The sequence below is a fragment of the Esox lucius genome, chromosome 20 (genome assembly GCF_011004845.1).
Source record: "Esox lucius isolate fEsoLuc1 chromosome 20, fEsoLuc1.pri, whole genome shotgun sequence".
Taxonomy (NCBI): domain Eukaryota; kingdom Metazoa; phylum Chordata; class Actinopteri; order Esociformes; family Esocidae; genus Esox; species Esox lucius.
The window spans coordinates 19,127,951-19,141,499 of record NC_047588.1 but is presented as its reverse complement, the minus strand read 5'-3'; the positions used below and the strand labels follow the sequence as shown (position 1 = coordinate 19,141,499).

At 45.7% G+C, this 13,549-nt stretch overlaps 2 protein-coding genes across 7 annotated transcripts; one reads left to right on the top strand and one right to left on the bottom strand.

The window, feature by feature from the left end:
• Positions 1-386: 386 nt before the first annotated feature.
• si:ch73-54f23.4 (zinc-binding protein A33) lies at positions 387-7,487 on the bottom strand. Of its 3 annotated transcripts, none has more exons than XM_010868776.4 (7): positions 7,319-7,487; positions 7,054-7,130; positions 6,577-6,672; positions 6,264-6,497; positions 5,124-5,146; positions 1,450-1,565; positions 387-1,005 (listed from the first exon to the last, which is right to left on the bottom strand). In XM_010868776.4, exons 2-7 carry the CDS (start codon positions 7,117-7,119, stop codon positions 437-439), a joined length of 1,104 nt encoding a protein of 367 aa, XP_010867078.2. In that variant the 5' UTR covers positions 7,120-7,130; positions 7,319-7,487; the 3' UTR covers positions 387-436. The 3 variants fall into 3 exon arrangements, with proteins under 3 accessions (XP_010867078.2, XP_010867079.2, XP_010867077.2); XM_010868777.4 differs by having other exon boundaries at positions 7,387-7,487; XM_010868775.3 differs by lacking the exon at positions 7,319-7,487 and having other exon boundaries at positions 7,054-7,245.
• A 1,235-nt stretch (positions 7,488-8,722) lies between these two features.
• ino80e (INO80 complex subunit E) lies at positions 8,723-13,209 on the top strand. Of its 4 annotated transcripts, none has more exons than XM_034289137.1 (8): positions 8,729-8,857; positions 9,060-9,148; positions 9,270-9,340; positions 10,667-10,719; positions 10,856-10,931; positions 11,045-11,159; positions 11,496-11,594; positions 12,607-13,209. In XM_034289137.1, the coding sequence occupies exons 2-8, from the start codon at positions 9,068-9,070 to the stop codon at positions 12,808-12,810; spliced, it is 699 nt and encodes a 232-aa protein (XP_034145028.1). In that variant the 5' UTR covers positions 8,729-8,857; positions 9,060-9,067; the 3' UTR covers positions 12,811-13,209. The 4 variants fall into 4 exon arrangements, with proteins under 4 accessions (XP_034145029.1, XP_034145028.1, XP_010867081.1 ...); XM_010868779.5 differs by having other exon boundaries at positions 11,042-11,159; XM_010868778.5 differs by having other exon boundaries at positions 8,731-8,981; positions 11,042-11,159.
• The last annotated feature ends 340 nt before the right edge of the window (positions 13,210-13,549 follow it).

Below are 13,549 nucleotides of genomic sequence, written 5' to 3'. Positions count from 1 at the left end.
CACGCTGACAGAGTCAGTTGTCGAAGCATGGTGGGACAAAGGTAACGTCATTGTGCTGTCTCGTCCACAGAACCCACAGGGAAGCTGGCATTTGGCCTTTGCTTGTTTCTGGGGCATGTTTTATATACCGAGTCTTTCTGTTCACCATGACACAAATATAAAAAAAAATGGTAGTGGGAAGAGAGGAAATACCTAGAATTTCTGTATTCATATGTATGGCAAAAAAAGGTACATTTAACATTAGTATTAAATAACTAAAAACACAATGGCATACAGGGTAATGCCTACTGATATAACATGACACTGGGTAGGTAAATGTAAATCCTATAAACGTATTTTTGGACAGCCAGCACTAACATTTATCAGGAAACACACAGGATAAAAACGACTTGCAAATTATTTTTATTATTCTACCACCTCCCAAAACCACACGTCGTCATAGCGAGGGCCGGAAGAGATTCAGTGGATCCAAGTTCTTCCCGTCGTCTGAATCACACGGGTTGTAGAACGGGATCAGAGGAACCGGAACCACCCCCATGAAGAAGGTGTACAGCGGTGTCATGGTAACCGCATTATAGAATGCCACTTCCTCCTTCTCACAGTCCAGGAAGACTCCGATCCGGACCGGCCTGATGGACACTGTGATCTTGGTGGGTTTGGGCTCGGTACAGGCCAGGACGGCCCCTCCCTTAAGGGAAAGGGTCCAGAGACCGCTGCTGGTGCCGCAGGAGTCCATCTCCCCTCTGTGGACGTCCTCCCTGGCCACCCCCACCCGCCACGCCGTCTTACGGCCGACCTCCACTTCCCAGTAATGTCGTCCGGTGAGGAAGCCTTCTCGGCCCAGAACACTGTAGTAGTAGTGGAAGCGACGGGGGCTGGGCGCGTCCTCCTCCTTTGAGGCCGCACAGATCACTTTGTTCTCCTCGAACCACACAGAGGTGCAACTGGGGGAGAGGGTGAGGAGGGGGTGGGCTGTCTCTGGGTCAAAGGTCACTTCAGTGATGTCTGAAATGGAATAATGAAGATGAGTTTTGATTGCGGCTGTCAGCAGGATATATTGAATTTTATTTTGGGATCCTTTTAAGTAGGCATTAAAAAAGTAGACATGCTGTTAATAAAAAAGACATATCTGTGAACAATATGTCACTAAAAGACAAATAAATTATATTAAGAATGAAAATTACAGCTCTGGAAAAATTAAGAGACCGCTTTTTCTTTCATTTTCAAGAAAGTTGAAAAGGAAAGTTTTGAGTGAGGAAAAGAAGCGTTCAATTTGCAGTGGTCTCTTAATTTTTAACCCTTCTGTTCCTCACTCAAAACATTCCTTTTCGACATTTTTGGAAAGGAAAGAAAAGGTGCAGTGTTCTCTTAATTTATTCCGGAGCTGTATGTTATTTACATTTAGAACTGTGTCAAATACTGTAATAATACTGCTAAATACTGCATTACTTGGGTAGAGGCAGGTCTTCATATGTTTCCATATCCTGTATTGGATGGGCCCCACAAACTGTCCAGACCTTACCTCCACGCCCATGTACGGAGGTGGGATGAAGGCCACATTAGATCTGTAGTGACCAGTGGATCAGAGAGGAAGAGGTACAGTACAGAGGAGTCGGTATGGAACGATGGAGGAGAAAGTAATTAAAAGAAAGAGAGGGTCACATGTTTTAATGGAAAGGTTTGGGAAGTAAATGAGAACAAGAGATACCTTTTGAAAGACAGGGGAGTGATGGAGAGAGGATAGAGACAGGGGATGACAGAGAGGATAGAGACAGGGGATGACAGAGAGGATAGAGACAGGGGATGACAGAGAGGATAGAGACAGGGGATGACAGAAGATTGAGATGGGGAAGGCAGAGAGGTGAGAGACAGGGGATGACAGAAGATAGAGACAGGGGAATGACAGAGAGGACAGAGACATGGGATGACAGAGAGGATAGAGATAGGGGGATGACAGAGAGGACAGAGACAGGGGATGACAGAGAGGATAGAGATAGGGGGATGACAGAGAGGACAGAGACAAGGGATGACAAAGATGATGGAGACGGGATGACAGAGAGGATAGAGACAGGGGAATGACAGAGAGGACAGAGACAGGGGATGACAGGGAGGATAGAGACAGGGGATGACAGAGAGGATAGAGACAGAGGATGACAGAGTGGATAGAGAGGATAGAGACAGGGGGATGACAGAGAGGATAGAGACAGGGGATGACAGAGTGGATAGAGAGGATAGAGACAGGGGGATGACAGAGGATAGAGACAGGGGGATGACAGAGAGGATAGAGACAGGAATGATAGTGAGGACAGAGACAAGGGATGACAAAGATGATGGAGACGGGATGACAGAGTGGATAGAGAGGATAGAGACAGGGGGATGACAGAGGATAGAGAAAGGGGAATGACAGAGAGGACAGAGACAGGGGATGGCAGAGAGGACAGAGACAGGGGATGACAGAGAGGATAGAGATAGGGGAATGACAGAGAGGACAGAGACAGGGATGACAGAGAGGACAGAGAAAGGGGATGACAGAGAGGATAGAGATAGGGGGATGACAGAGAGGATAGAGACAGGAGATGACAGAGAGGATGGAGAGGACAGAGAAAGGGGAATGACAGAAAGGATAGAGACAGGGGATGACAGAGAGGACAGAGACAGGGGATGACAGAGAGGATAAAGAGGACAGAGAAAGGGGAATGACATAGAGGACAGAGACAGAGATGACAGAGAGGATGGAGACGGGGTGTCAGAGAGGATAGAGACAGGGGATGACAGAGAGGATAGAGACAGGGGATGACAGGGAGGACAGAGACAGGGGATGACAGAGAAGATAGAGACAGAGGATGACAGAGTGGATAGAGAGGATAGAGACAGGGGGATGACAGAGAGGATAGAGACAGGGGATGACAGAGTGGATAGAGAGGATAGAGACAAGGGATGACAGAGGATAGAGACAGGGGATGACAGAGAGGATAGAGACAGGAATGATAGTGAGGACAGAGACAAGGGATGACAAAGACGATAAAGACGGGATGACAGAGAGAATAGAGAAAGGGGAATGACAGAGAGGACAGAGACAGGGGATGACAGAGAGGACAGAGACAGGGGATGACAGAGAGGATAGAGAGGACAGAGAAAGGGGAATGACAGAGAGGACAGAGACAGGGATGACAGAGAGGACAGAGACAGGGGATGACAGAGAGGATAGAGATAGGGGGATGACAGAGAGGATAGAGATAGGGGATGACAGAGAGGATGGAGAGGACAGAAAAAGGGGAATGACAGAGAGGATAGAGACAGGGGATGACAGAGAGGACAGAGACAGGGGATGACAGAGAGGATAAAGAGGACAGAGAAAGGGGAATGACAGAGAGGACAGAGACAGGGATGACAGAGAGGATGGAGACGGGGTGTCAGAGAGGATAGAGACAGGGGATGACAGAGAGGATAGAGACAGGGGATGACAGGGAGGACAGAGACAGGGGATGACAGAGAAGATAGAGACAGAGGATGACAGAGTGGATAGAGAGGATAGAGACAGGGGGATGACAGAGAGGATAGAGACAGGGGATGACAGAGTGGATAGAGAGGATAGAGACAAGGGATGACAGAGGATAGAGACAGGGGATGACAGAGAGGATAGAGACAGGAATGATAGTGAGGACAGAGACAAGGGATGACAAAGACGATAAAGACGGGATGACAGAGAGAATAGAGAAAGGGGAATGACAGAGAGGACAGAGACAGGGGATGACAGAGAGGACAGAGACAGGGGATGACAGAGAGGATAGAGAGGACAGAGAAAGGGGAATGACAGAGAGGACAGAGACAGGGATGACAGAGAGGACAGAGACAGGGGATGACAGAGAGGATAGAGATAGGGGGATGACAGAGAGGATAGAGATAGGGGATGACAGAGAGGATGGAGAGGACAGAAAAAGGGGAATGACAGAGAGGATAGAGACAGGGGATGACAGAGAGGACAGAGACAGGGGATGACAGAGAGGATAAAGAGGACAGAGAAAGGGGAATGACAGAGAGGACAGAGACAGGGATGACAGAGAGGATGGAGACGGGGTGTCAGAGAGGATAGAGACAGGGGATGACAGAGAGGATAGAGACAGGGGATGACAGGGAGGACAGAGACAGGGGATGACAGAGAAGATAGAGACAGAGGATGACAGAGTGGATAGAGAGGATAGAGACAGGGGGATGACAGAGAGGATAGAGACAGGGGATGACAGAGTGGATAGAGAGGATAGAGACAAGGGATGACAGAGGATAGAGACAGGGGATGACAGAGAGGATAGAGACAGGAATGATAGTGAGGACAGAGACAAGGGATGACAAAGACGATAAAGACGGGATGACAGAGAGAATAGAGAAAGGGGAATGACAGAGAGGACAGAGACAGGGGATGACAGAGAGGACAGAGACAGGGGATGACAGAGAGGATAGAGAGGACAGAGAAAGGGGAATGACAGAGAGGACAGAGACAGGGATGACAGAGAGGACAGAGACAGGGGATGACAGAGAGGATAGAGATAGGGGGATGACAGAGAGGATAGAGACAGGGGATGACAGAGAGGATGGAGAGGACAGAAAAAGGGGAATGACAGAGAGGATAGAGACAGGGGATGACAGAGAGGACAGAGACAGGGGATGACAGAGAGGATAAAGAGGACAGAGAAAGGGGAATGACATAGAGGACAGAGACAGGGATGACAGAGAGGATGGAGACGGGGTGACAGAGAGGATAGAGACAGGGGATGACAGAGAGGACAGAGACAGGGGATGACAGGGAGGACAGAGACAGGGGATGACAGAGAGGATAAAGACAGAGGATGACAGAGTGGATAGAGAGGATAGAGACAGGGGGATGACAGAGAGGATAGAGAGGATAGAGACATGGGGATGACAGAGGATAGAGACAGGGGGATGACAGAGAGGATAGAGACAGGAATGATAGTGAGGACAGAAACAGGGGGATGACAGAAAGGATAGAGACAGAAGCATGATGGAGGAGAGAGAGAGAGAGAGAGAGAAAGAGAGAAAGACATCTGAAATTTGTGAAAGAGAAAAAGGGAGACTATCAGTTAAAGTAATTAAATATAAATACTTGCCTTTTCAAGAGGTCCTGAATCTCCTTAAGAAAGAAAGGGGTGGTCATTGCAGTGAAAGACCAGAGAACAAAAATGTGTGAAAACTGTTTTGTGCACATGAACTCAATACCCAGGTGATATTCTCTTTTAGCCAATGTTTGGTGCCAGATTTCAGCTAGTCCTTCAGGACCGCACTGTCTGCTGCTTTTTGTCCTCCAGCCTTTTAATGAGAAATTGATTAAGTGGTTGACTCTTTAGCCAATCAATAATTCTGATTGATCAAATGAGTGCCAGGGGAGAGGGCAATAAGCTGACACAGTGGTCCTAGAGAACTGGTGCCTTGCAGCTTTGACATCAAACAGGCTATCTGCGGTGGAAGCAGAAATCAGCAGCTTCCAGAAGATTCTATGGAGGGACTCCAGGGCTTCTCATACAGCTGACCCTGCCCTGTTCCCTCCTCCCTTCTCATACAGCTGACCCTGCCCTGTTCCCTCCTCCCTTCTCATACAGCTGACCCTGCCCTGTTCCCTCCTCCCTTCTCATACAGCTGACCCTGCCCTGTTCCCTCCTCCCTTCTCATACAGCTGACCCTGCCCTGTTCCCTCCTCCCTTCTCATACAGCTGACCCTGCCCTGTTCCCTCCTCCCTTCTCATACAGCTGACCCTGCCCTGTTCCCTCCTCCCTTCTCATACAGCTGACCCTGCCCTGTTCCCTCCTCCCTTCTCATACAGCTGACCCTGCCCTGTTCCCTCTTCCCTTATCATACAGCTGACCCTGCCCTGTTCCCTCCTCCCTTCTCATACAGCTGACCCTGCCCTGTTCCCTCCTCCCTTCTCATACAGCTGACCCTGCCCTGTTCCCTCCTCCCTTCTCATACAGCTGACCCTGCCCTGTTCCCTCCTCCCTTCTCATACAGCTGACCCTGCCCTGTTCCCTCCTCCCTTCTCTGAAACACTTATTATCATACACTGTTATAATCATGATATGAGGTATCATAAACATTTGAGACAGTTTGATGTTAACAGGGGCCACCTCTCAGGAATAGCTAGTGGAGCCTGCATGCTTTAGTTCCAGGCCTGATCATATCAATCAGCTGCTCAAAGGACATTGTTCCGCTGACTCAGGGCTGGTTAAGGTGGTTTGATGTTAAGCTTGCGTACTTTGAGCAGTGTGGGACTGTCCTCCGCGGCCAGAGTGCTGTTCAGTGTGGCGATGGCTCTCTCCAGATCCCTCCCCTGCAAGGCAATCTTCCTCTCTCTCTCCCTCAACATCTTCACCCTTTTCTCCCTTTCCTTCTTCAGTCTCTGCAGGTCCCTGCTCTCCTCCTCATGGAGGAAGCGGTGGAGGTTCTGGAACTCTGCTTGGATCTCCCGTTCCAGACCATCAAAAGAACTCTGATATATACAATTAAATGATGATATATTAAATGGAATTGACTGTGAGAAATTTTGTTTTTAGCAGCCGTTAATGTACCTCTACATGAATGGACTGTAAGTACGTCTGGCTCTCTGCCTCACAGCATTCATCTACCTCATGCTTAATTCTTTTAATAGCCTGGATCAGCTTCTCCTGTAACACACACGCACACGTACACACACAGACACACACACAGAGACACAGAAAGAGAGTCACGGCAAAAGCAGATTTTTGAAATAGAAGAACCGGAAAAACAAAGAAAATTATCATAATATGAGAGTGTAGTGACTAAACTTTTTCTCAAAGGATTTTAGCATAGAAAAACTTTCCTTCTATGAGTTTAGAAGTTTTGTGGTTCTTAAACATTATATTGCTGCGCCGTGGAAAATGAATTTATAACACCATATAGACTACAGGATTGGATGAGAACATTTTGACAACATTTTCTCTTTTTCATAATGAATTTACTTTTATACCACCTGCCTTCCCTTCAGACTTGAACCCAAGGGTAAAATGATAAACAGTGTAGCTTACCTTAAAGTCAGAGAGAAGGCTTTTATTGCAGTTGTTGTTTGGGTCTTTTATAGGACTTTTGTACATTCCAATTTATCCTAACAAGATGGGAAAGAAATCAAGAAACTATTGGAAATGAAACAACGGAATGACAGAGGTGCAATAAAAAAGAGGGGGTAGCCCTTAGCAGGAAAGAGGGAGGGACAGTGGATAGGAAGGACACAGAAAGACAAATGATCAATCAGACAGACCGACAGAGGTCAACAAAATAATAACATGAGCTGACCAATGAGCATGAAGAGAGAATGAACGTCATGAATCCAACCGGACAGACAGACACTTTTCAGAACCTGCCTGTCATGGATGACCATCAAACACCACCCGAGAGTAGCCTTTTCTCTCTCTCCCCCAAACAGCTTGACTGAAGACCGGGGTCCATTAACACTGAGGAGAAACCGAGGAGGGAGTGAGTGGGTGGTTGGGTGGGTGGGTGGGTAGGGTGTCTGTGAGTCAGGGAGGGAAAAGGGGTGGGTGGAAAGGAGAAGGAGTTGGAGGGAGGTTGAAAAAAAGAGATTGAAACGATGTGGCTGTGGGGAGGGGGAGGGGGGGGGGCAGAAGTGAGCGAGAGAGAGAGGAGGGCCACAGCTGCGGACCAAGATGGGTAGGCAGGCAGCACAGCAAATTGTGGCATCGCAGTGGGAAAGATTCTATTTCTGTCTGCCGTTATTGTCTTTCTTGAAACAAACGTGGGAATCAGTCCTGGGAGAGTATTAGCTGGGGGGGGGGGTGCTTGGGGGGTGTTGGTCAGGGACACAGAGGGTGGGGGTACAGTTTCATAGGGAGTGGTTTGCCTGGAAGGAACAGCAGTGAGTGTTTATTTTGGTAGACCTATGTTGGTTTAGTATGCTACTTACGTATTTAGGGATTTGGGAAGTCTGTATAATAACTGTAAACTAAAAATATAAAAACAAGATAAAGGGCAAGCTGATGATTCGATCACAACTTACTCCTTTTGCTAACACAGATAACAGAGAAGGGAGCACTGGTAGAAAACCAAGAAGTCAGCATTCTCTTCTGTGTTTTTGTCCCCCTCAGAAACAGTCACACACACACACAGGCATACACACGCACACACACACACACACACACACATAGGCATATACACATGCACTCTGTCTCTTTGCTTTTCTCACTTTAGCTCTTTCCCCCTCTAATACACACACTGTGGCTGGCTGGCTGTGTGTGCAGAGGCATTGCTCATCTCTGTGAATGTCCTCATCTATAATTCATTGTGCTGGGTCCTGATGATGTGACTGGTGCATGCTGCTGAGTTGAGAGAGCTGCAGACTCAGTGCATTAAGGTACAGTAAAGTAGCCCTACACTACACTACCTTACTTCAGTACTGTTATTGGAAAGAACCCTATCACAGAACAGACCATGATCAACATTCCCATGTTCAGCAGCACGTAATGGAAAATAATTAATATATCGGTTAGATTATGAAATCTATATATTTTTTACTCCATACCGGCAACGGTAATCTTTCTTAGTATATATTTATTATGTATACAGTCATCATCGGTGTAAAAAAAGCCCCCATCAAACAGCTTAGATCCTTGATTTATGTGTCCGCTGCAGGGGTTACTTTTTTCCATTCCAGAGTCTGGTACCGCCCATAGTTGATGGCGTCACTTCCGACGCTTAGAAATTACATGGCGGAAGTAAACAAATAGGGTGTCGCACATTTTGAAACGAGAGGTGTCAAGAATTGGTTTCATCTAAGTACAAAAAACATTGGGAAGTATTTGACATTTCTAGTTTCAGGTAAATGCTTTAAGCTACGGGTACTCATCGGAAATTCTAACCGTAAACATCTGTTAGCCAGATAGTTATGATGTATATGGCTTGTGTTAAATAGCGAACGAGAACGAAGGACTGCTGTGACTTGGTCAGTGATGTTTTTTGACATAGCTAACATGAACAACACTTTTACCTGTTAGTTAACTAACTGTCAGTTTACCCGCAGCGACAGAAATGAATGGTCAAGCTGATATAGAAATGGACTACAAGAGGAAATACAAAAATCTTAAACGCAAATTAAAATTCCTGGTTTACGTGAGTCTCCGTCATATCAACATTGTCTATGCGAATAATTATCATGAAACCTGTAACGGGAGTCAGTGAACTGTAATGTACAGCGTTGAACTGTTGCGTTCTCCTATCTTACTCTGTTCAGGAGCAGGAGTGTTTTCAGGAGGAGCTACGAAGATCCCAGAGGAAACTGCTCAAAGTATCCAGAGATAAAAGGTGGGTTGTTTAATAGGGTTGAGCAATGTCATCTGTGATTATGTAGCGAAAATGCACGATATTACCAATCTACCACTATAAGAGCTGTTCTTAGGCACAATGCATTGCGGAGAGCCTGGACACAATGCCATGGTTTATCGGTAATACATCGCAAGTCCCTGAGATGCCTTGTTGCTCTTATAAGTCACCCACTTTCTGAATAACAATAGAACTAATTGAAACACAGGTATATTGTCTCTGTTATTGTATTTCTGGGTAATACTTCTGAGTAATACTTAGATGCAGCCTGGGACTTTTTATTTTTTATTTTGGCCTGTGTGTATGTTGTTTGTATGTGCATAATCTGTAAGTAGAATCACCATCATACCTCGGTTAGCTATTGAATTCAAGTTTAAAGGCAAGTTGTTTTGTTTAAATCATGATATAGGAGACAATTTTCAGGGACCTTTTTGGCTTGGGAGAGACATTTTTACAACCGGTGCCCTAAAATTGAGGAAAGGTTAGTCTTAACTCTGCTAAAATGCAGCAGCAGTGGATTTTATAAAACATACAATATTTTATAATATTTTTCTGGAGGAGTTTGGTCTGTCTGTGTGTGTTACAGAGGAATGATGAGAAATGGAGCCTGCTAGTTTGGGTTAGTCTATAGCCTACATCATGGGCTGGATAAAAGCAGCCTTGTCTTCAGAACTGGATAATAATTTTGTTGTGATTGGCTGTTGATTTGTCTGGATTAGCCTGAATACGTTGTCATATTGAGAGTTTGGTTTTCAATTTGTGGTTTGAGCAAGCGGCCAATGTTGAAATCATTGTAATATCCTGATTACCATATAAATTTGATACCATCACTGTGAAAGATCCATTTTATATTTATTTTCTGTACCACAAATTATTGTTTGTTAGAGGGGTAGGCTGTGGGTTAGTCCTAGAGGGGTAGGCTGTGGGTTAGTCCTAGAGGGGTAGGCTGTGGGTTAGTCCTAGAGGGTTAGGCTGGGGGTTAGTCCTAGAGGGTTAGGCTGGGGGTTAGTCCTAGAGGGGTAGGCTGTGGGTTAGTCCTAGAGGGGTAGGCTGTGGGTTAGTCCTAGAGTGGCAGGTGGTAGGTTAGTCCCAGAGGGGTAGGCTGTAGGTTAGTTGCTAGTAGAAGAGTCGGCTGTAGGTTAGTCCTAGAGGGGTAGGCTAGTTCTAGTCTTATTTTGCACCGTACCAAACATTTTGCTATGGTGTTCAACAAATAAATGAATACAATACACCTATAAATATTGTGTGCGCATCCAGTCATGATCCAGATACAAATAAAATTAATCCCTAGCTTCTATTTGCTTTCAGTTTTCTTCTGGACCGACTGTTACAATATGAGCGGGTGGATGAGGACTCTTCAGGTAGCCAGGATCACATTTGTCATGTTCCACAATGTCTGCTGTGTAGCTCATCCAGCAGTCATCTTACAGCTCCCTGCCTTGCTGTGGGGTTTCTTCATGTCAGCTTGTTCATGTATATGGTCTGATTGCGTTGCAGATTCTGAGGCCACAGCCTCCTCTGAGAACAGTGAAGGTGAAGGGCCCCGGGAGAGAGAAAGAGATGGCACAAGGAAGTGAGTACACATGCCCCCACACAACACTGTAGTTTAAACACTATTCCTGCCCCTTCCCTCTCGCTGGCATCGTTTCTCACTGTGACTCTCTGTCTTTTCAACTGGGTCAGAAGAAGGAGTAGCCCAGGTCTGGGCCTTCCTTCATCCTTGTCCCCCCATCTGTCCCTCCTGGCCCGTTCTGGAGTGAACCCTCTGCAGTCTTCTGGCGGTAGCCCCTACCTCAACACTGTGAGTTTCATCACCGTCACCTGCTTGTAGCCATACCGTTAACAGCTGGATCATCATTCCTTGTTACCATTGTCCTTTTGTCGCTAGTTAAAACGATCACTGGTTTGATTTGGCACATTATTCATTTAGTTTTTTTGTTTGTCACTTCAGCGTTTTGTATATGCACATTTTTTTTTTTTAATCTCCCTGTATATTTTTTGTTGTCTTGTGTTTTCATTGTCCGGGATGTCTTGTGCACTGTGTGCTTGTTTTGTACATTGTTTGTGTGTGTGTGTGTGTGTGTGTGTGTCTGTGTGGTACATTGATCCATGGGGCGTGTGACTGTGTGGTGGGCAGTTGCCCTTCCCACCGGAGTATCTGGCTCCACCAGCTGACAGCATGAAGAAAGAGAGAAAGACAAAGGCACCAAAACACAAGAAAGAGACATCGGGGAAGGTGAGAGAGAAGAGATCACAGATGAGGGAAAAGACATGTGACTCACATGGTATTGAGTTTTGGTCTGACTGCACTACAAGTCAGGTCAACAGGCTGTTTCTACAGTAGAACTGTGTTAGTCAGGTCAACAGGCTGTTTCTACAGTAGAACTGTGTTAGTCAGGTCAACAGGCTTTTTCTACAGTAGAACTGTGTTAGGTCAACTGTCTGTTTCTACAGTAGAACTGTGTTAGTCAGGTCAACAGGCTGTTTCTACAGTAGAACTGTGTTAGTCAGGTCAACAGGCTGTTTCTACAGTAGAACTGTGTTAGTCAGGTCAACAGGCTTTTTCTACAGTAGAACTGTGTTAGGTCAACTGTCTGTTTCTACAGTAGAACTGTGTTAGTCAGGTCAACTGTCTGTTTCTACAGTAGAACTGTGTTAGTCAGGTCAACTGTCTGTTTCTACAGTAGAACTGTGTTAGTCAGGTCAACAGGCTGTTTCTACAGTAGAACTGTGTTAGTCAGGTCAACAGGCTGTTTCTACAGTAGAACTGTGTTAGTCAGGTCAACAGGCTGTTTCTACAGTAGAACTGTGTTAGTCAGGTCAACAGGCTGTTTCTACAGTAGAACTGTGTTAGTCAGGTCAACAGGCTGTTTCTACAGTAGAACTGTGTTAGTCAGGTCAACAGGCTGTTTCTACAGTAGAACTGTGTTAGTCAGGTCTACTGTCTGTTTCTACAGTAGAACTGTGTTAGTCAGGTCAACAGGAGGCTGTAGGAAAGTCCATGAAGTCTGGAAATCATCTACCGGTATACAGCTCCACACTGTCACATTGTCAACGTCTATATTCATGTCCAGTTCCTGACCCTCCATTTAAAGGTTATTTGTACTCCACTCCGTATGTCCCAAATGGCTCCCTGTTCCTGACGTAGTACTTTGTTCTGTGCTCCACCTGCTCATTAGGTATCAGGAGTCTGATGCACTGTGGGAGCGTTTGTCATTTTACCTTCCCTCTTCCACATCCCTGTCCAGGTGGTGGCCCCTCTGGCATCCAACTACCCAGCAGGCCCGGCGGCCCCTCCCACCTCCAGCTCCTACAACTGGGTGCCTAGGCAGATGCTGAGTGGAGACGCTGCGGAGGAGGAGGGGGAGAGTGAGGGAGACTCCGACAGAGGAGACGATGACAGGGGGGAGGGAGAAGAGGCTGAACTTGTTATCGATATCCCCAACGAGTAGTGTGTGTGCGTGTTACACTGTGACGTGTGTTTTGCGTGCGCGTGTGTTTTGCGTGCGCGTGTGTTTTGCGTGCGCGTGTGCATTTTTGTTCCCACTACACTGTCAAGCGCCCTCCAGTGGACAAGCATGTTAATTCAATGTCTGTCAGAACATTGTAACTAACATATTTATGTTATTAATTGAGTCTTTTATTGTAATTCTGTTGCTTTCTACTGTTATATAAAGTCATGGCAGTGATGTATTGAAGGACAGCTACTGGTCAGCATATCCTTTATACCAAACTGTCAAATTAGGAGATTTCTATTGACGTAGTTGATATGTTTCTACCCAGGACATTTAGAAGTTAAATCACATTCAAGTAGTGGCATTGCAGTTGACTATTAAAAGCCTAATTAATTTAATCACCACTACTGTACCAACAATGCTTTTACAAAAAAATAAATAATAATTAGCAATATAAAGTGACCTTTTTTATAGAGATTTGGAAATGAATATCTACTACATATCCACCTGAAGGACTGATAAGTGGTTTGAAACTTATGCTAATCTCTGATGTAACAGCATTTTCGGCAGTTACATGCAGCAACAGAACATTTATAAAAAGCTATAATGTTTTTAACATTATAATTAATTTACTTTTACTATATGGTTGACACAGCTTTTTGGCCTTTCTATGTTTTACAAAAAGTTAATATGAATGCATTCACTTGATCTTTAAGTAACTGGTAGCTATCACCTT